At 41.5% G+C, this 19,135-nt stretch overlaps 1 protein-coding gene across 11 annotated transcripts in view; it reads left to right on the top strand.

Annotated features, from left to right (window-relative positions):
* The first annotated feature begins 390 nt into the window (after window positions 1-390).
* The window catches only part of PPP4R1 (protein phosphatase 4 regulatory subunit 1), a 65,476-nt gene continuing 46,731 nt past the window's right edge, over window positions 391-19,135 (top strand). Inside the window, exons 1-3 of one of the 11 annotated variants that reach the window (XM_039548161.1) lie at window positions 391-593; window positions 865-909; window positions 15,365-15,500. In XM_039548161.1, the coding sequence (XP_039404095.1) occupies window positions 587-593; window positions 865-909; window positions 15,365-15,500 (188 nt within the window). In that variant the 5' untranslated portion in view covers window positions 391-586. Of the gene's footprint in view, window positions 594-864; window positions 910-1,014; window positions 1,107-1,199; window positions 1,300-1,585; window positions 1,773-7,446; window positions 7,536-15,364; window positions 15,501-19,135 lie in introns of those variants that run through there. The other 10 variants (XM_039548164.1, XM_039548163.1, XM_039548166.1 and 7 more) reach the window with 10 other exon arrangements.

The following is a 19,135-nucleotide window of genomic DNA, read 5'->3' on the forward strand; positions in this document are numbered from 1 at the left end:
TCACAAGGCCGGCGGCAAGGATTTCTGTGGCCCCGTTGCCCTCTGGAAGCGACCCCACGCTGACCACGGCGAGGAGCACTTCGGAGCCCTTCCTCCAGGTGACCCCACACCGCCCAAACTTCAGGGCAGGGGAAGCTCCGTGGCCTCGCCTCAGCCCATTGGCGGGCGGCAGGAGGAGCCCGAGCCCCGATCTGGCGGAGGACCGTGGAGGGCAGGTGAGCGGGCCGGGGCGTGCGGCCGAGCCCGGGCGCTCTCCAGCCCCAGGACCAGCCCGGGCGGCTCCGGGCGTGAGTCACAGCGCGGGGCGGGGAGGTGCGGCCGCCTGAGCGAGCGAGCGGCAAGCGAACGACAGCAGCTCCGCCGGGCGGAGGCGGGGGCAGCGTGTCCGGCCCAGACCCCTCCTCCCGCCTTCCTCCGCCTGCTCCCTCCTCCTTCCCTCCCTGCGAGGCCCTCCCGGGGACGCGAAGAGGCGCCGCCGGGCCTGGGGCCTGGACCGCACGGGTGCCCGCCCTCTCCCACCGCTGCTCCCACCGCCCGGCCGCGGGCTGGATGTAGCCGGGCGCCCCGCGGGGGCTGCAGCAGCAAGATGGCGGGTAGGCATCGCCCCCCTCCCCTTCCCGCACACGCCGCCTCCCCGGCGAGGCGCCAGCCCCCCCTCCTCTATCCCCCCTCCTTCTCCTCTCCCCCGCCCCGGCTTCGGGAGCGCTGCCCGCCGCTGTCCGGGCTCGGAGCGCGGGGGGCTGCGGGACGGGTGGCGTCGGGGGGGCGCAGCCCGCGGGCGGGGCAGGGTCACGCGTGGCACCGGGGGTCGGCGGGCGCGTTGGTCCATGGTGTGTGTGTGTGTGTGTGTCTCCCCCACCGCAGATCTGTCGCTGCTCCAGGAGGACCTGCACGAGGAGATCGACGGATGTGAGTGGGGACGGGGGGGAGCGGCGGGGCGGCTTTCGGGCGAGGAAGTGCTTTCCGCGGGGGAGCGCCCAGGGTGCATTGTGGGAGGCGGCGGGGAGGAGGAGGAGGAGGAGGAAGCCATGGCCATGCTCCGCGCTTCCCGGTGTCCATGACCCGGTCCCGGTCGCGCGTGGGGCTGCGCCGGGCGGTCCCGCAGGGTGCGTTGGGCGGCGGGCGGGGCAGGGGCGCCGTTAGCGGCCGCCCCCGGCGGGAGCGAGGGAGGGAGGGAAGGAGTGATGGAGGCTGGGGAGGCTCTGCCTGCGGGGCGGCGTCCCTTCATGGCCCGGGCACGGCAGGGCGCCGCCGGGGAGGAGCAGGAGGAGGTTAAGGCTGCTGCATCTGCAGCAGCATGTGGGTTGCTCGTTCCTTTTGTAGCTTTATATTTTGTATATCTTTTTGTGTCCCCTATTCCTCTCCCCCTTTTCTCGCCCTCCCCTCCTTCCTCCCCCCCCATTCAGGCTCCCCCTTCCTTGTGAAGGGTCTGGAGCACATGTCCTGTGAGGAGCGGCTGTGGGAGCTGGGGGTGCTTAGCCTGGAGAAAAGGAGGCTCAGTGGGGGGACCTGACTGCTCTTTACAGCTACCTGAAAGGAGGTTGTGGCCGGGTGGGGGTCGTCTCTTCTCCCAGGCAACCAGCGACAGGAGAGAGGACATGGCCTCAGGCTGCGTCAGGGGAGGTTCAGGCTGAACACCAGGAGGGATTTCTTCTCAGAAAGGCTGATTAGATATTGGAATGGACTGCCCAGGAGGTGGTGGAGTCACTGTCCCCGGAGGTGTTTAAGGAAAGACTGGATGTGGCACTCAGTGGCATGGTCCGGTTGACAAGGTGATGTTCTGTGACAGGTTGGACTCGATAATGTCAGAGGTCTTTTCCAACCTAATTGGTTCTGTGAGTCCTGCCCCGATGAAGAGATCTGTGGAGAGGAGTTAATGTCAGAGTGCAAAGTAGCAGCATTGTGGCTGGGGTGGTACAAAAATCACTAACTCGGGGGTGAGAAGCCTTAGCGTGGCAGACTAAGATGTTGCTCAGGTGAGAAGGTGTCTATTGATCGTGTCAAAGCTGGGGGAACTTCTTGGAAGGAAAGGAGGAGGAATTTTGGGTGAAAAGTGAAAATGGAGGTGGAGGCAAGCACCTGCCTGGCAGCCTGCCGTGGGTGTGCGGACCCCCTGGTTGCTGCCTCAAGGTATTTTGTCTGCTGTGCAGTCTGCACGGCATCTCCTCACCAGGTTTTTCTCCTGGAGTGCAGGAGAAAAACCTTCTGGTTTGTGGCTTACGTTTTTAGAGGAGAGCTGTGTAAACTTTTCAGGATTTAACTGACACATCTTCTTTTTCACTTTTTGGAAGGCTCCTATTGTGCTTTGCCTCGCACAAAGGAGCCTTTCCCTAAGGCTTTTTTTTTAAAATTCAGCATGATAAGTCGCTGTTTGAAAACTCTCTGTGATTGCAGATGACTTTTTCAGAATGGACACACTTAACAAAAAAATAAAGTGCATTCTTAAGTTTCCACTTAGATTATGGTTTTAGTTGACTGCAAGACAGGAATTGAAATGATCTGTAGTCATTGGAGAGGTGACTGAAGGTGTGGGTTCCTGGTGCTGGTCTTAATGTTACGGTCTTCAAAAATGAAAGAAAATATATGCATGGAGATATGACTCAGTCCAGATGAGAGCATCCTGAAGGCAACAGCCATAGAAATATAAAAATTTGAAACCTCATTAAAAATTACTGAGGTTTTGATGTAAGTAGGTAAAAGCAAGTGTCTAAATACTTATGCATGGTATTTTAAGAGAAAAAACCAGGACTCTGTGTGCATCAATGTGTGCTGTCTGGATGTAGTTCAGTCACACAGTGGCTTTTATGGTTCTAAATTTTACATGATTTTGTTCTTGGGTGATGTCTGTGAGCCAAAGAAAAATAGTATAGATCAAGGAGACCGTACATATCTCATCAAAAGTACTGTTTCTTGTGCCATATTATTTGAAATAGCTGTGTTTTGTACCCATATACAACATGTTTTACACAATTATGAAAATGTTTTCAATTGATTGGCTGCACATATGAAACAGACAATTAAAAAAATAAGACAGAAAGTTGCAACTCCTGCCTGAACCCCACCCTACAGTATTCCTCTGTTATAAATATTTCGAATGTTTGCAGCTCTTTCAAGTAGCAGAGTTAGACACTGGTTTAGAGGTGTATTACTGAAGTAGTAGAATGCAATAGTGATAAAACTGGAAGTGCTGGCAGCTTTTATGCCTGTGTGATTCTGCCAGCTGCATTCTTGCTGTTAAGTGTGCTAAGCTGTGTTTAAGGATAAGCAAGTGAAAAATACTTGCAGGCATACCTGTAGTCCTGGTGGTATAATTTAGGAGGAGGAATTAGATAGATTTAAATAGTGTGATTGATCGTCTGTTTTGAAAAGTGAACTATGCTTTCAGTAAATTTTTGGGCTTTTAGTTGGTCTGATATCAAGCAGTATAGTAAAACATCTGTGAGGTGTACTGGAGAAATCAAGGGTGTTTAAGACTGAATGCATGTGTCAAGGTCTGGATTGGAATCTGAAACCGAGTCTCTGATTATGCATAAGGCTCAGGACATTTCACTAGATTAGGTGTTCCTTTGCAGCTTGTCAGTGAGCCTAGGTTTGAGCCTGAATCATGAAATTTCTTGTTGTTGTATTGTTTGGTTTGTTTTTTTTCCCTTTGGTAATGAGAATCTACAGTGTGATTCAGTGTTGCCTTCTAATGAAGGAATCATTAAGGTGACTTTAGAGATACCTTTTATTGGTCATGTTCTAAAGCAGTAGGAGAAAGTCCTGGAGTTGAGCAAACAACCATGCACAGTTGCTGCTGAAAGTAATGAACCAAGCATCTGTGCATCTTTAAGATACGCAGAGTGAAGAACAGCTGTTTTATGATCTTTGTCTTTTAAGGTTTCTGTAATCGAGTGTTCTCCTGGAAAGTTGGAGTTTAATCAACAACTTGTACAACTGTACAATTTGTTCTTCTCATTCATTATGCCAGCTTGTTGGATGCTAATGAACCTGAAATACAGAACAGTAAAGTACTGTATCTTTGGAGTACTGTTTTAACAGCTGCTTTAAAAAAAAAAATTCCTTTTCTCTGAAGAAATATTTAGGTTAATGAAACATTCCTAGATTTTAAAAGAGAGCAGTAAATCTATGCTGTTGGAGTAGTGGTTGAGAATATATGCTGTGGAAGGCATCTATTTAAAAAAAAACAACCCTTCCTTTTGTTGATTTGTTTAAGAGGTCAGAGATTAAACAAGAGCTTTTATAAGAAAGGCTTTCAGAGAGTGGTTGATAAACCAGCTGGATTGACTTCTAAATAATTAATTTCAGCTTTGGTTTGCATTTCTATTTTGAAAGCTTCATATTATTTTTCTGCTCTTGGTTGCTTGGTAACCACTGGAAAACTGATTTTTTTTTTTTTCTTGAGGTGAATGCATACTTTACACCTGGTACATTAAACAGATGATTGCCTTAAGTAGTTACATAGCTTGCAAATGGCATTTCAGTACTTTGATTTTAGCTGATGTTTCACTTCTGTAGATACAGCCCCTGATATCAAAGACTGTGATAATAATTGAAGAAATTCTGGTTCTTCCATCTTCAGCCTGTGGCTTTTCCTTGTTTGCTAGCTTGAAGTAAAAGGGAAAATAACCCAAAAACAAGCGAGTGTACCCTGGCTGAACATACAGAAGGCTATAGAACAGAAATTAATTCCTAGATGTGAGTTCTAGGAATATAATGAAAGATAATTTCATTGACTCTAACCCTTCAAATAAGGATTGGATTGTTGGCTTCCTTGGTCTTCTGTCTGAAATCTTGCACAGTATATGAAGTCAGGGAAAATCTGGCTTTTGTTCAAATTTTTGTTTTGTGCATACAAAATCAAAATAGAATAGTACAACTGTTTAAGCTAAGTATAGAACAGGAAAGAACATAAGCAGCAGAAATGGTTGAAAAGCAAATGTGGGCTTGTAGAAGTACATCTTGCTGATAAATAAAGTGTTCTTTTTGACTCTTCCTAGACAGTTTGTGTTCCCCCATCCCCTGGCTGTTTCTGAAGGTTGAACTGATCAGTACAGATAGATGAAATGAAACGTACCGTGATGCTGATGTCTTTCAGTCTGACCATTGATGTGGACAGGATGTGTGCTCTAAAAAATAGAGCCATCTGCAATTAGAATTCAGATTTGGAAGGAGGATAGCTTTATTCTGCTCATTATTTTAATTGTGATTTAAATCAGGAGAGAAAAGAAATTTTGATCTGATAACTGGTTTTAGTATTGTTTTACATTTGCGTTTGGAAAAAGTAGTTGTTAGTGATAGCTGACAGCTTCATTTGCGTGCAATGTCAGGACTTCTGGTAGTTGCAAGTATATGTGCATGCTTTGGTGGTTATGTAGATTACTCAGATTTTGAAACTTTACCTTTTGCCGTGCTGACAAGGTGAATTTCCTTTTTCTGTACACTTAGTTTCCAGATGTTTTAACTAAAAATGCAGAAAATGGAATTTTAATATGTATGCATTTAGACAGTTCTAGTTTAGAACTATTAAATGAGTTTTTACAGATCGATATATATATACACACACCTATGTGTAAACTTGTTTTCTTTAAAACAAGTGTTTAATGGTATGATAGATTTAAAATTTGACAATAAGCAAATCTAATGTTACTGTTTGGATTTTACTAGTGGATGAAACAGTTCAAAAACTAAAACCAGAGTAGTGATGATCCAGCATAGCTCTGTTTTTATTATTGAGTTCTTTTCCATTGATTAAAAAAGGGAGGACAGGTCTTCCTAGCCTCTCCTCCCAGCAGGCTTCTCAGTGAGTGAACCAGTTATTTAGCTGAGCTGAAGAAAATTCTCTTTGTGCATCTGCAGATGTCAAAAGCTGTTTTATCATTGATGCTATGTTCTTTTTCCAGGTGATGAGCAAATCATCTGGCATTAGCAGTGAGCTTGTGGTGGTTGAATGCTTTTAATTAAATTACTCTCTTAGACTTTGAGTTAAGGCACAAGACTCTTTCCAAGTGGAAGCCATTTGAAATTTAATTTTTAAAACATTTTAATGATAGTTTAAGTCAAGAAGTGTTGGTTTTTTCTTTGTTGTTGTTTTGTTTTTATAAAATCAGTCTGTATTTCCCTGTGGTGTCAAATCACAGTCACAGCTTGATGCTGTGTTGTAGTTTTTATTCTCTGGCAGTGAATTATGCTGGCATAACATGCGTTCAGTATGTTAGAATTCACCTTGCCTTTCCCACAGCTGTTCATAGTAGTATCAGAAGCTTTTGCACTGTGGTTTCTTTGTTCCTTCACCACAGAATAAGAATTAGCAGATTTTGTTATGCTGTTAGTTGTTTTGTATAGGCTGCATGTTGTGTCACTTCTTAGACTTAATTCCAGCTTTGAGTATAGCTAAATTTCCAACGTGATGTTCGAATGCCCTCTCGCAGTACTGACCTTTTGGTCCCATCAGAGCCTTAGCTCTGGTGAAAGAGTGCTGAGGTCGTTCGAGTTACTGGGTTGGCATTTCAGCGTTGCAAAAAATTAATAACAGAAATTGATGGCAGACGTTCTGTAGTGATTGGAATCAATTCTCTGGTGTGACTGGGATTCTGCTCCCTTGGGAATCCAGTAACCGTTCCTTAGTGCTAATGAAGCACGTGTGTTAAGTCAGTTGTTTTCCCTGGAGATTGGGGTTTAATTCTCCCAACACTTCGGTTCATTTCTTTGTCTTTTAATGTGGTGATTGACCCTCATAGAAACTGGGAGACTCAGGTGGATGGCTGTGTCCTCATGGAATTCTGGTGTTAGTGGTCTCAGGTGGGTAATGGTTAGTCTCTCTCCAGCAACCTCTTAGAATCCTAGAGAGAAGGAGCTGATGTGAGGAAAGGATTGTGCTAGATTTGATGTAGGCTAATGAATCTTGCTCATGCAGCTGCATATGTTTTCTCCATTACACCTAGTAGAGGGTTGAAGAAGAGGTAATTTTCTAGGCTTTCAGCTTTCCAAGGCCACTAGCATCACTTCTGATGCGGGAATGTTCTTTTCACCAAGCACCTTTTATTATCCCATCTCTGGCAGGGATCCTCAATTAAGGTTGCCAGCTTTTTTTTTTTCTTCTTGTCTCATGATTTATCTTATAGGGCTTTGGGTATTCTCCTCCTCCTCCCTTTCTCTCCCACTTGGAGCTAAAAAACAGAGGGAGTGAAAGGGTCATGACGGAGTTGGAAATGTTCAAAATCCTAGGCTTAAGATAGTGAAACCTTGGTGCTTGCAGTTATTTCTGACTGCTGACCTATTGTGGAGGTGGCAGACTGCAGTGTGTTGAAGATAAAATGCTTTTCTTTCCTATATGTGCCTTTTGCTACTAAGACTTTCCCTCTGTGTGGGCAGGAAGTTTTCATTGTAAGAGTTGTAACATGAGCAGAACTGGATGAAAGGATAGCTTCTGCTTTGAGAGCTGGAGGAACAGTTCCCTCTTTGGAAGAGCAAGGCAGGGACAGCTGCCCCTAAAGGTTCCCAGAACATCAGGGCTCCTCTGTCTTCTTCAGAAGGTATAGTATGAGAAAAACTAATGTGGCTGTTTCTTGGTTTGAGAGGGATGCTGCAGTTCTTCTTGGCAGTAGGGTGTTAAAATCGTACTGTGTAGGTTGAAAAAGTGTCAGAGTATGTTTGTGAAGGGTGTTTGTTTGCAACAGCGGAACAACTGCATCGACAGTTGAGACCACTGGTTTAGTGGGTTTTTCTTACTGTTTTTAAGGTAAAGAAAAGAGAGGCAAATAGTGCCATAAATATACATTATTCTCTATACAATTTCTGGAAAAGCTAAATAGATTAATGTATAAAACGGACATGGTATATGAGTGATATTGCAGACTCTTTAAGCATTTTTCTCTGATAAACAAATATGCTAAGGGAATTCTTTTTGTGTTGTTGCCATAGTGCCTGAACAGTTCCCAAATATTTGAATGGAAGAGAGACTACCTTTTCCTTCCTCTACAGCCTACAGGAGGAACAGCTTGATTAGTCTGTAGGGATACTTGTTTGTGCAAGTAATGCAAACATTAAATTGCATTGAAATGAACACCCATGACTGTTCTTACTTTTTCCAAGAGTGAATCCCCTGCATTCTGTACTGCTCAACCTTCTCCCATATAAAGTTTTATACTTTATACTGAGCACAGACAGGAAGAGTGGGGAGAGTTGCAGCAAGAATTTCTCTGTATGCCTGGGAAACACTGAGGTTAATCCCACCAAGAGTTTTGAAAGCTGTCAAGCAGCATCTCAAGAACATTGTCTGGGATTTAAGTGGAGAGAGGAAAAGTGCAGTTAGGAAGTTCCAAGGGATTTATGTTGCAAAGCCATGTTTTATAGATTATGGATGTACTAGTTGTAGAGCTTGCCTTCTCTGCAGTGTTTAGCCTAAGTGAGTGTATTTTAGTTGCTGTGATGATTCTGTCGAAGTCACTGCACAATGGAACAACACTTGGTAGCTGATGTATCATACATAACTCATGGTGTCACATCAGTGGTGCAAAGTTTACACAAGTCCTTGGAGCGTTTGAGCTTCAGCTGCTTGCTTCATATCTCTCTCCCTTCTAGTTAGTCCAATGTTAAGGCACATATAGTTTGAACTTGCAGTTTTTGTGTGTACCAGATACCCAGTTGTGTGGCAGAATTTGAGCACGGCCTGAACTTGAATGCATGTGTCTATTGTAGTAGGACCAGGGAGAACATGTTGGTTGAAGATGGAAGTAGGATTTTCCTAGCAGTGCTACAAAATTCTCAGTCAGTCATGAGGTCAGTTAAAAATCCCAGGAACAGCAGTGCTCTGCAGAGAGAAAAGGAATACCTTTCTTTGATGGTGATGTCCTCCTAGAGGAGAAAAAAGAATCTTAGAGGAACTTCCTGCTTGCATTAGCTGACTTTTGCTTCACTCCAACCTCATTCCACAATTCTGAAGTGCATGGAGTTGTTTGAAAGAGGTAGAAGACAGGGACTTAAATAGCAGGGAACTTGAATGCCTTGGTGATGGGCGTGACATGCTCCCTACAGGAAATAGGCAGACAGAATGTAAACTGTTGATTGTTTTAACTGGTAGCTTGGATGTCCTTCTCTTTGTTTCAGTTTCCTCTGGACCAGCATTTGTTGCCGGTCAAACTGTTAACCGGTACAAGGTACATTCAGCTGTTGTGCAAATAAACGACTAGTGAGCATTATGAGGTGGAGCTATTTGGTTTTTTTCAGAGCAGATCAAGGATTTCCAGTGCTGCTTGTGTATGTCTGAAAGAAACAAACTTGTGTGTAGCTGCACCTATTTTCCTTGCTTAAAGAATTTTGTATTGCCCCTTGTTTCTTCTGATGCTTGTTGGGAAGTGCAACTCCTTTGGCTGCTTGATAACTATCTTTTTATGAAGGCCTTTGCTAAATGAAAATATTCTCATAGCCTGTTATGTTTAGGCTGCTGGGTCTTTGAAATTTGCTGTACCATGCTTGCATCAGTTCTGTGTGTAAACAGCTGCTGATTTTTTGATTCCTGTGTCTTTCATCTGCTGAGTGCTCCTCGGCCCTAGCCCACAAACCTGTACCAAAGCTTTATTTAAAGGGTTTGCTATGTCTGTGCTTTGAGCTGATAGCAAGCTCTGCTATCAAATTGCTACATAGGGGATAATGTGGTAAGCCTTGCTTGTTGGCACAGCAGCTTTGCATCAGAGCTGCGTTGCATTTCCCCCTTTCTTCTTCCTTGCTCCTGCCTCTCTACTCCTTCTGCCCCACCCCCGAACCCAGTCCCGCCAAACTCGGTGTTCAGACAACAAAGTCTGTGCATACAGGTGTGGTAACTTGACATTCATAAAAGGCTCAAGGCCGATAGTGCTCCATGGTTTGAAGGGCTAATTTAGGGGAGAAACACAGAAGGAGAAGGGTGGTTCTTGTTTCTGGTAAGTGGGCTGGAATCTAAGATTAACACTTTCAGTGGTAACTTCTGCTGAGTAGAATCACACACCTCATGGCATCTCAGTTGCATTTTCAGTCTTGGACTTCAGCAGGGGGAAAACAGAATATTTTAAGTGTCTCATGGAAAAAAGAGCTCCTCCTTTCTGATGGTGGGTTCTGCGATGACCAGTGAGTTATGCCTGGATTGGGCAGGCAGGGTGGTAGAATTCAGCATGACAAGCACATTTTGTAATATTTGTGTGATTGTCATTGAAATAGCTGTTGGTTAATGTTACTGAAGCAGTGCAGTAAGTTTGTGGTAGCAAATGAACCTGAAATAGTGTCACTGATGCTTTGGTCTGTGTTGTCACCACAGAACCAGAGCTGGGACATTGTGCAGTAGGAAGGGGTTAAGAGTAGTGAGTGCAGCTGTGAACAAATGCAGATGTTTAAGCGTTGATGCTCATGCTGAGGTGAATTTCTCTTTGCAGAACATGGAGATGCAAAGTGGTGTTTCTTACAGAAAGTTATACAGAAACGAATGTGTTTACAATATTGAAGGACTGAGAATATTACTTGTGTTCTGCAGAAGTCTGAATGTAAGGTGAAATTCTTCATTTGTAGCATGGAAGGCAGTAATTTAGAACAAAACCTGCTGCTGTTATTTTGTGATCATGATATCAAATGTCTGGGCTCATAAGATTACAATTTTTGCTTTACAGTTAAGCAGAAAAATTACTTGCCTGAACAGCAGAACAGAACCCAGTCCTTTCTGCATATAGGTGCAATATTATCCTGAATATCCATATGATAACAATTGATGTAGAGTGTAATAAATAGCTTATATTAAAATTGAATGAAAATTAGTCCACTTCAGTAGATATATCCATAGCAACTGCCATATGGATTTTGTAGGAGATCTTGAGAATTCTTTGGGCATGCAGAAGATAAAATGAGAGAACTGTTAATATTAGCTGGAAATGTTGAATCCTTAAAGCTGTTTGTTCAGCTTTCAGAATTGAAAATTGCTTATTTTTTTTAGAATCCACATCTTGTTACTGAGTTTCTATGCCAAAGCAAAGAAGAATATGTTTCTGCTGTGGAGCTCATAGCAAATATAGAAGAACAAAAAGAATACATATAGGCCTTGCTACTGAACAGTCTATGGCAGGGAACTGCATTATTAAATAAGAAAAAATAGCAGTCATTTTTTTCAAACATAATTTTTTGCACCTCTCTGTAAAAGATCCAGTATGAGAGATCTTTGTGAAGGGTACTATGAGGATGAGATATGTAGTAGAAAAACCAACTCCCTTGAAAATTGGCCTAGAGATTGTGGTTTTATAGTGGACTGAGTTTTAAATGGACCTCTCTTTTGTTGTTGTATGCTCAGCCAAGCTTGGCCGTGGTTGACTAAGCACCTCTAAGCATAGTCTGCCTCAGCAAGATTGCTGTGGTAGTTCATGTTAGTTAATAACTGTGTCAAGTTATTGTTGTATCCTTGCCATAAAACAGAGGAGAGCTTAAAGCAGAGAATGTTAGTTATATTTTCACACAGTACAGTATGGACCAGATGCAAGATAGAGAGACAAACCCAAACAACTTCTACAAAAAAACTAGTCAAATCTTTTGACAGGAAGATGAAGGTACACAGAACAGAAGTTACTTGGCTTCTGTAATACAGCAGGTCAATGACAGTCTTGTTATGTGATGCTTCCTTGTGTTTGGCAGTCATTGTGTAGAGTTTTGAAGAGAATTTTTTAAACTTAGTCTGGATAAATTAATTAATTTATTGATTTTGCTCTGCTTTGGTACTTGAGTGGACAGAAATAGGGGTACTGTGTTTGCTTTTGACATCATTATGCAATTGCTGTTTCTCACCCTGACACCACTAGTGACTTCAAACTCCTGGGATAGGGTGTTCTTATAGAAACTCCTGTTTTCTTAGCTCTAGTTTTGCATGTTGGTGTGAACACGTAAGACCAGAGTAGAAGGTAGGTAAGGCTCTGCACTTGCATTTTCAGTGGTGTCTTGTAGCTTATATGCTTTCTGTGGATTTGGTCTGTACTTGTACCAGCTTGAAGAAGTGGAGAAAAATAAGAAAATTGACCTGTGGTTTTTCTGCAGTAGGAAAGTAATATGTGGTCCTGTTGTCTGGTCTACATTCTGAAGCAGGAAGAAATCTGTATGTTCTGCATTTGAATTAGCCAAAACTTGTACTGGTTTTGACTGGCATAGAGTTAAATTTCTCCATAATACCTTGTATGGGGCAGTATTTTGGATTTGTGCTGAAACTAGTGTTGATAAATCAGTGTTGTTTTAGTTATTGTTAAAGACAGGGCTTACACAGTGTCAGGACCTTTTTTAAAAATTCCTCATGGTGCCCTCCCAATGAATAGGTTGGAGATGTGCAAAGTATCCTCCTAAAAGCTACTGTGAAGAATTTTAACTCTGTCCCAGCGCAAACCAGTACACTTGTGTTGTTTAAGGGTATGTTTTGCATTTGTCAAATTTACACAAGGTCCTGTGGTAGTTGGTCAAGTGCTCAAAGTTGGGTGGAAGGCAGGGTTAGGGCTGAAGAGGCAATCTGCAGCTAACAACCTTTTTGATAATTGTTTTGGTACAGTGTGGAGGGAATAGCAAAGGGAGTTGGTTTATTGAATAATGCAAAGTATGTCCTTTTTGCATTTTAGATGAGGAGTGGTTAGATGGTGGTTCATATTTGTGGCAAGTTGAAGACAAAGATCCACTTGAGGGGCTTTGTTAGAATGGGAGTTAGAATCGACTGTGTCTTTTGGCTTGGATTGATGTCATGAAAGTGAAAATGAATATATAAGGTGACTGTAACGGTACTTTACTGGAACTATAAACTGATCATGTACTGATTGATTTATTTTTACTACCCTTTTCTTCCCTATATTACAGTTGTGTTAATCAAGATGCTGCCATTTGAATGATCTCTCTGTGACTATGAGCTGAGATGCTGGAATTATTTAAATAAAAAATGTTGTTTGGTAGCAGAGGCACATCAAGCTTAATGTAGTGCTAAGCCTAATTTTACAATTCATAAGCTCAGCAGAGCCAAATCCACACAACTCACTTTCTGTTTCAACTAGTAGGAGACATCAAACAGATAAACTGTAAGCAGATGGTCATATTTTTATCAATGGTATTTACATCTGTTACAGAGTGGATTTAGCAGTTGGGTTGACTTAACTGGTTTCACGAGGCAAAAATTATAGAAAAATAAATGCAGAGGGTACAAGGAGGAACATAGAACAAAGCTGAGGTTGGGAAGAGAGAAGTGGAGTGAGTAAAATTGGTGGTGCATGTACTGGTCAGCACTTTATTTTTTCGTATTCATGAGTTTGATAGCTAAATAAAAATAACTATACTGCTGACAATAATTATGTTGGTATTTTGACATAGTTTCTTCAATTTATGTTTTTAAATTTACATTGTGATCAACAGACAGTGGAATAGAAGAATAGGACTGTCATAGAACTAATTTCACTGTCTAGTTTGGAGACAAGGATGCTGAGGGGTGACTTCATCACTCTCTGTAGCTTCCTGAGAATGGGACGTGGAGAGGGAAGTGATTTAACTTTTGGTCAGCCCTTAGGTGGTTGGACAGTTGGACTAGATGATAGGTGAAGATATCTTCAGCTGAAATAGTCTAGGTGTGAGATGGCAGAACTGAAAACTCAGGAAAATCCCTGCTTTCAGTTGGATTGATGGGTTGAATTAAAGGTCTACGAGCTTGTGAAAGGATGTAGCCTGTTCCTTGTTAACTTAACCTGGCATGAAGTCCTAGGTTGCAGTATGAGTCCATTTTTACTTGCCTCCCACTTCCTGTGAAAATAAAAATGATTCTTGCAAAAAGCCCAAACTAAACAACAAAAATTAAACCTAAACAAACCCACAAACCCAAACCAAACACAAGTTCAAACAGTTATGTAAACCTGGAGTTGCTAAACACTTTCCCTTTGTGTTGCAATAGCTTTTTGCAGCTGATCTTTCTTTTCAGCCTCTCCTTCTTCCCCCTGCAGTTTGTTATTCTATCCTCTACCTTAGACATACCTAATACCACTATCTCTTCTCAGATTGCTCTTCCATTTCCTTTGGCTCCTAGTACACTTTCTTCCTTGCTCCCATCTCCCAGATTGTTGTTACACACTTGGCTCTTTCCCCGTCACTTTTTCATTTGATTTATGGCAAGAATTTCATGTCCTGTCGGCAGCCACAAAATCTGGTCCCTTGTGCAAGGTTGGGACCAGCTGATGTCCATGGATTCTCTATGTAGAAAATAGGAGAATTACTTTATTGGTAAAAGGGTGCCATTAACTTAGTTTATGTCTAAAAATACTACTCTTCCAGAGCTCAGTGTTTGTCTTTTGACATTTGAAGTACAGTAAGGAAGATGTTCAGGCAATGGTAGCTGCTTACGTATTCTGCATGTTGAAAATAATGATACACTATCTTGTGAGCAATTTATATAGCACAGCATAATTGTATACAAAAGTAAGAGGACAGTAATCTTTTTTCTTCTTTCTGCAGAGTTCATTTTTAAAAAGTCATTGTTGGAGTTGTAGAGCTGTCTTCTGATTTTCTCTATTTGCAAGTTTTGAAAAGGCATTTCAGAGAGATTTAGCTAGACTGAATAGAGGTAGTATACTGTAGTGTTGTGTTTTCAGGACTAATGGAGGTGACCTGGTGTAGTTCTTTCAAATAGGGGAATGAATTTGCAGCCAGAAGTGTGTGTTTTCTATGGGACTGACTTTTAGAGCAGTTTTGAGGGCATATGGAAAGTAAAAAGGTGGTAATTCAAATCCTAATTCTTAGGCAGCTCTGCAGAACAGGATTGGGCCTCTTTCCACTTCTTTGGTTCTATGTTGATAAAGGGATCTTGTGTATATGAAGTTCCATGATGATGTGCTGGTTAATAATTATGCAGTAGGTGAATTGTGCCCATTTTATTTGGTAGTCAGATCTAGCAACACACACTGATTTTTTTTTTTTAATATGCTTGATTTTGATTTTTCTGGTTTAGAACAAAGTCTTTTTGGTCTGTTAGATCATGCTGTATAAACTCTGGGCTACCTACAGCTATGATTCGAGTACATGTCTTCAAAAAGCTGACTTTACAATTAGATGGAAGTCTTTTGCTTGAGAAAAATACAAGGTATAAAAATACTTAGGAAGTTTAGTTATGCATCTTACTTGGGAATTTAGAGAAAATGACTCAAAATCCATTTATACATCATCAGTCGCACTTGTATAGAAAAAACTTCATGAGGGCTGGGGAAGCTGGTGGGAACAATGTGGTACAGTTACTAAATATGTTGTCAATGAGACCTTGCCTAGACTTCTGTATTTCAGACCAACAACAGACATCATTTTAGTGTCAAACTACTGTGATTATAAGGAGTATTTCTGATGTCTCTGATAGTTGGTGTGGATGACTACAGCTCAGAGTCTGATGTGATTATTATACCTTCAGCCCTGGACTTTGTCTCACAAGATGAAATGTTGACGCCTTTGGGAAGACTGGACAAGTACGCTGCAAGTGAGAACATATTTAACAGGTACGCTTTTTAAATGTCCTGTCTGGCTAATAGTATGCAAACTATTCATCTGATTAAAATCTGCCTGAAGTTGATTTGCATGGAATACAAATAATTTCAAAAAACCCAACACCTCTACAAAACTCTTCGGTTTCCACGCCTCTTTCTGTTTGCTCATTCTCCTCCTGCTTAGAGAGAGCAAAATATTAATGAACAGAAAAACATTTGCTCACTTTTTAAGCAACTGTAGTAAAGGACGTTTAAAACTTCTTCATTAATTGGACCACATCATTTAGGTTTTTTTGCAAATGCTAACATTCCTGTTGGCGCAGGACTGTAAGATGATAGTAAAATCTATCCATGACTCTGTGTGAAAGTGAGATTAAGAAAATACTTCATGAAAGGTCAGGAGAGCATAATGAACAGCACTGTAGATTGCCAGAGAAACCCAAGAACTGTATTTCAGTACCAATCTCCTCTGTAATTTACAGTTTAAGTGTTGCTGCTTCTGATTATTGAAAGTGAACTTGCTCAGTTAATAGTGTGTTCTGCATTTTCCCCTTTTAATTTCTGTAATGCCACTGAGCTGGTTGTTTCATTTAAAAGCACAGGTATTAGCATACTTCAGACGGACACACATCCCATCCCATCCCCTTGCACGCAGACAGTCTGCACTCAAATGAGAAATGCAAACCCATGGTTTATTTTAATTGGAACTGTGAACAGTCACAGGATCACAGAAACATATAAAATACATAAACATTGAGATTTTCTGGTATTTTATTCCGGTGGTTTAGTTTGGGCTTCAAGTAAGCTTTTAATGAAGTGTGTTTGCTTGAGTGTTAAATTCTTAATACAGTAATAGGCAGAAGCAAAGTCTATGATCAGCCACCCAATAGGATGGCCTCTGTTTTGTTGTTCATGGCCTGGGTTCAAAAAGGATTTAGCCCTGTTCTTAACTTTAGTCACGTGAACTGTACTTAAAATCCGCACTACGTGTATGAACATACCATTGAATCGAAGCTGAAAATTGCAGAATGGTTTCTCTTGTTATAACCTGCATAAACCTGTATGCACAGATGAGTTTTGAAATATGCCTCATTTTCAAATTTTTCTTTTTCCTGAAATCCAGAGTTTGTTGTATTTTACAATTTAAGCTGAAATTGGCACTTTGTCTACCAGAAGAGAGCTTTTGCATGTTTTGACTTTTCATGGAGAGGGAGGGAAGAGGAGCCTTTAGGGGTTCCAGGTGACAATTATGTAATAAAAGCCAGTAGGTAGGAGAACAAACTCAGAAACTCAGGTTGTGTGTCTTGAATTTTAACCAAGAATGCTGGTCCTAATATTTTACTTACCCACCTAAGAAAAAACTGTATCTGATTTCTCAGTATGGATTGCATTGGATATGGGGCATACATAAACTTGGAATCCTTTTGATTACTCTGTCCAGCTTTGTGCATCCTGTGCTTTCCTGCAGGGAAGGTGATCAGAGTAACTGTAGTTTTTTCTGTGTTTGCTTGTTTGGATTATTTTTGCTGGTACAAACATGTTTTTTTAATCCTAGCTCTCTCTGTTGTGTTATGTAGCATAAGAAAATAGAGGAAATAGAAAATGGTCATTATTAGTGGTATAACTGAGTAGCACTTAGATCACAATAAATGATAGTAGCTACTGCAGTCAGTTTATGATGATTCAGCATTAGTCAGTCTCAGAATAATAGGGATTTTTGCTAAGCAGAGGAACTGGAGTGTTTAATAGGAAAAAAATTAATTAAATTACATTTGTTTATTCCTGTGTCTTAGTGTGGTATCAGCACATCCAATTACTAATGAGTAGTTTAAAATTTTTAAAATACTATGATTGAGTTCATAGTGTTTTGGTTGTTTCTGTGACCTGGAACCTGCATTTCTGTGGAAGCTTCAAATTACACATCCCAAACTCTTGAAACGTAATCATTGAGTCTGGGTAAATTAGGGTAAGATGATTTTTCTTCCCTTTAATTGGATGAATTTGCTTTTAGTATGGCAGCTTTAATCTTGAAATTTCATTTTAGGTATTATTTCTCTTTCAATTTGGTTTTATTATCCTTTTCTATTTGGTTAGTCATCTACCTTTGCAGCATATTTGCAGCCTGTGATTGTATTGAATGATTAGAGTGAAGGGATTTTTAACAACTACTGCAAAAGTTTAGTCTCCTTTAAGTGGAATCCTTGAGCACTCGTGATCCCTCAGCCACTTGTTCTGAGATGGAAATGGATCAGTATCTGTGTCCTAAAAAAATTCAGGAGATGGGGCTTGGAAATAGGAATGTCTTCTTTGTTTAAATACATAAGAATTTTGATAGGATGAACTGAAAAAGAGAGAGAGGTAGGGAATCCTTTAACAGCTTCCCAAGTGGTGGAAGGAGTTGCTTTGTGACAATTTTTTTTATGTTATGGTTTACATTTTTACTGTTTTAGGTGTTGCTCATGAGCACCACAGATGTTGCCTTAGTCTATGAGAATGGAGGGGAACCTGACGAATATTACAATAAATGACCCCTGTTGTGTCTGTAGAACAAGGCAAGTGGGAGTCTGGCTATGGTTTGATTATTGAAGAGCCAGCCTCCAGACCAGATTTGAGAAGCATCTCTAGCATATGACTTAATAATCCAACATGACATTGCATCAAGAGTAGATGTTGAGCAGAAAGCCAAAACCATCACCCTAAAACACAGGGTCTTCTTGTGTCTGGTAGCACTGGTGTGTGTACATACATAGAAGGATGATGATTCCCTTTTGCTATTTGCTTTAAAAAACAGTTGCTGGTGCAGTTTGGAGCATAGCTTTTGTCTCTTTTCTTTTTTCATGTTAAAATCCCTTGTGGGTTTTCTAATCTTTCTTGCCATGAACCTGCTTCCATTCCTCATTAAGAAGGCTCAGAAGTGTACAGCACTCACCAGTAAATCTGTTTGAATAGTGAGGCAGTTCCTGAACACAGGTCCCTCGTTTTCATAAGCTTATGAGGAATTGTTGTTGCTTTTTCTCTTCAGACCTAAGCAGATCTCGACAGAATACTCTCATTCATGAGTATGGTCAGTCTTGGCTATCAAGACTGTATCTGCATATCTGTGTAGATAATTTGAAGCTGTCCTTTTGCCAGGCTTCTTTGTGTTCTGAAGTACGTCTTTACTTTTCTCTTGGGAGAATACCTGATGTCATTTGAAAAAGTTTTTTGGCAACAGTCAAGCTTAAAATACTCATAGAACAGCAGTGAGTGAGGATATACTGGATCTCAAAGAGGGATTAAGCACATGTGTGTACTCATGTACAGCTTATAAATAACACTTTCACAGGAACTTCATTGAACTGTATCTTAAAACTGGGACTTGGATGCATGAAGTACCCCCACTAAAACAGAAGAATGCTGTAATTACAGGATCCCTGCTGTAATGTATATGAAAAACCTCTCTAAGACAGTTTTGTGGGATGTTGAGACTACCTTGCCTTATTTTCCTTTAGGTATGATCAGATTATAACCAACAAGTTAATTGAGAATTTGATTGTCCACAGCTGCAGTTGTTTTTCTCCCCACTCACTTCCCTTCTGTCTCTGCAGCCTAGCCCAATGTGGTTTCTTTTTTGGGTATGTGAGTACTGGCAGTAAGGAAATGCTAAA

Source organism: Corvus cornix, chromosome 2 (assembly GCF_000738735.6).
Source record: "Corvus cornix cornix isolate S_Up_H32 chromosome 2, ASM73873v5, whole genome shotgun sequence".
NCBI lineage: Eukaryota > Metazoa > Chordata > Aves > Passeriformes > Corvidae > Corvus > Corvus cornix.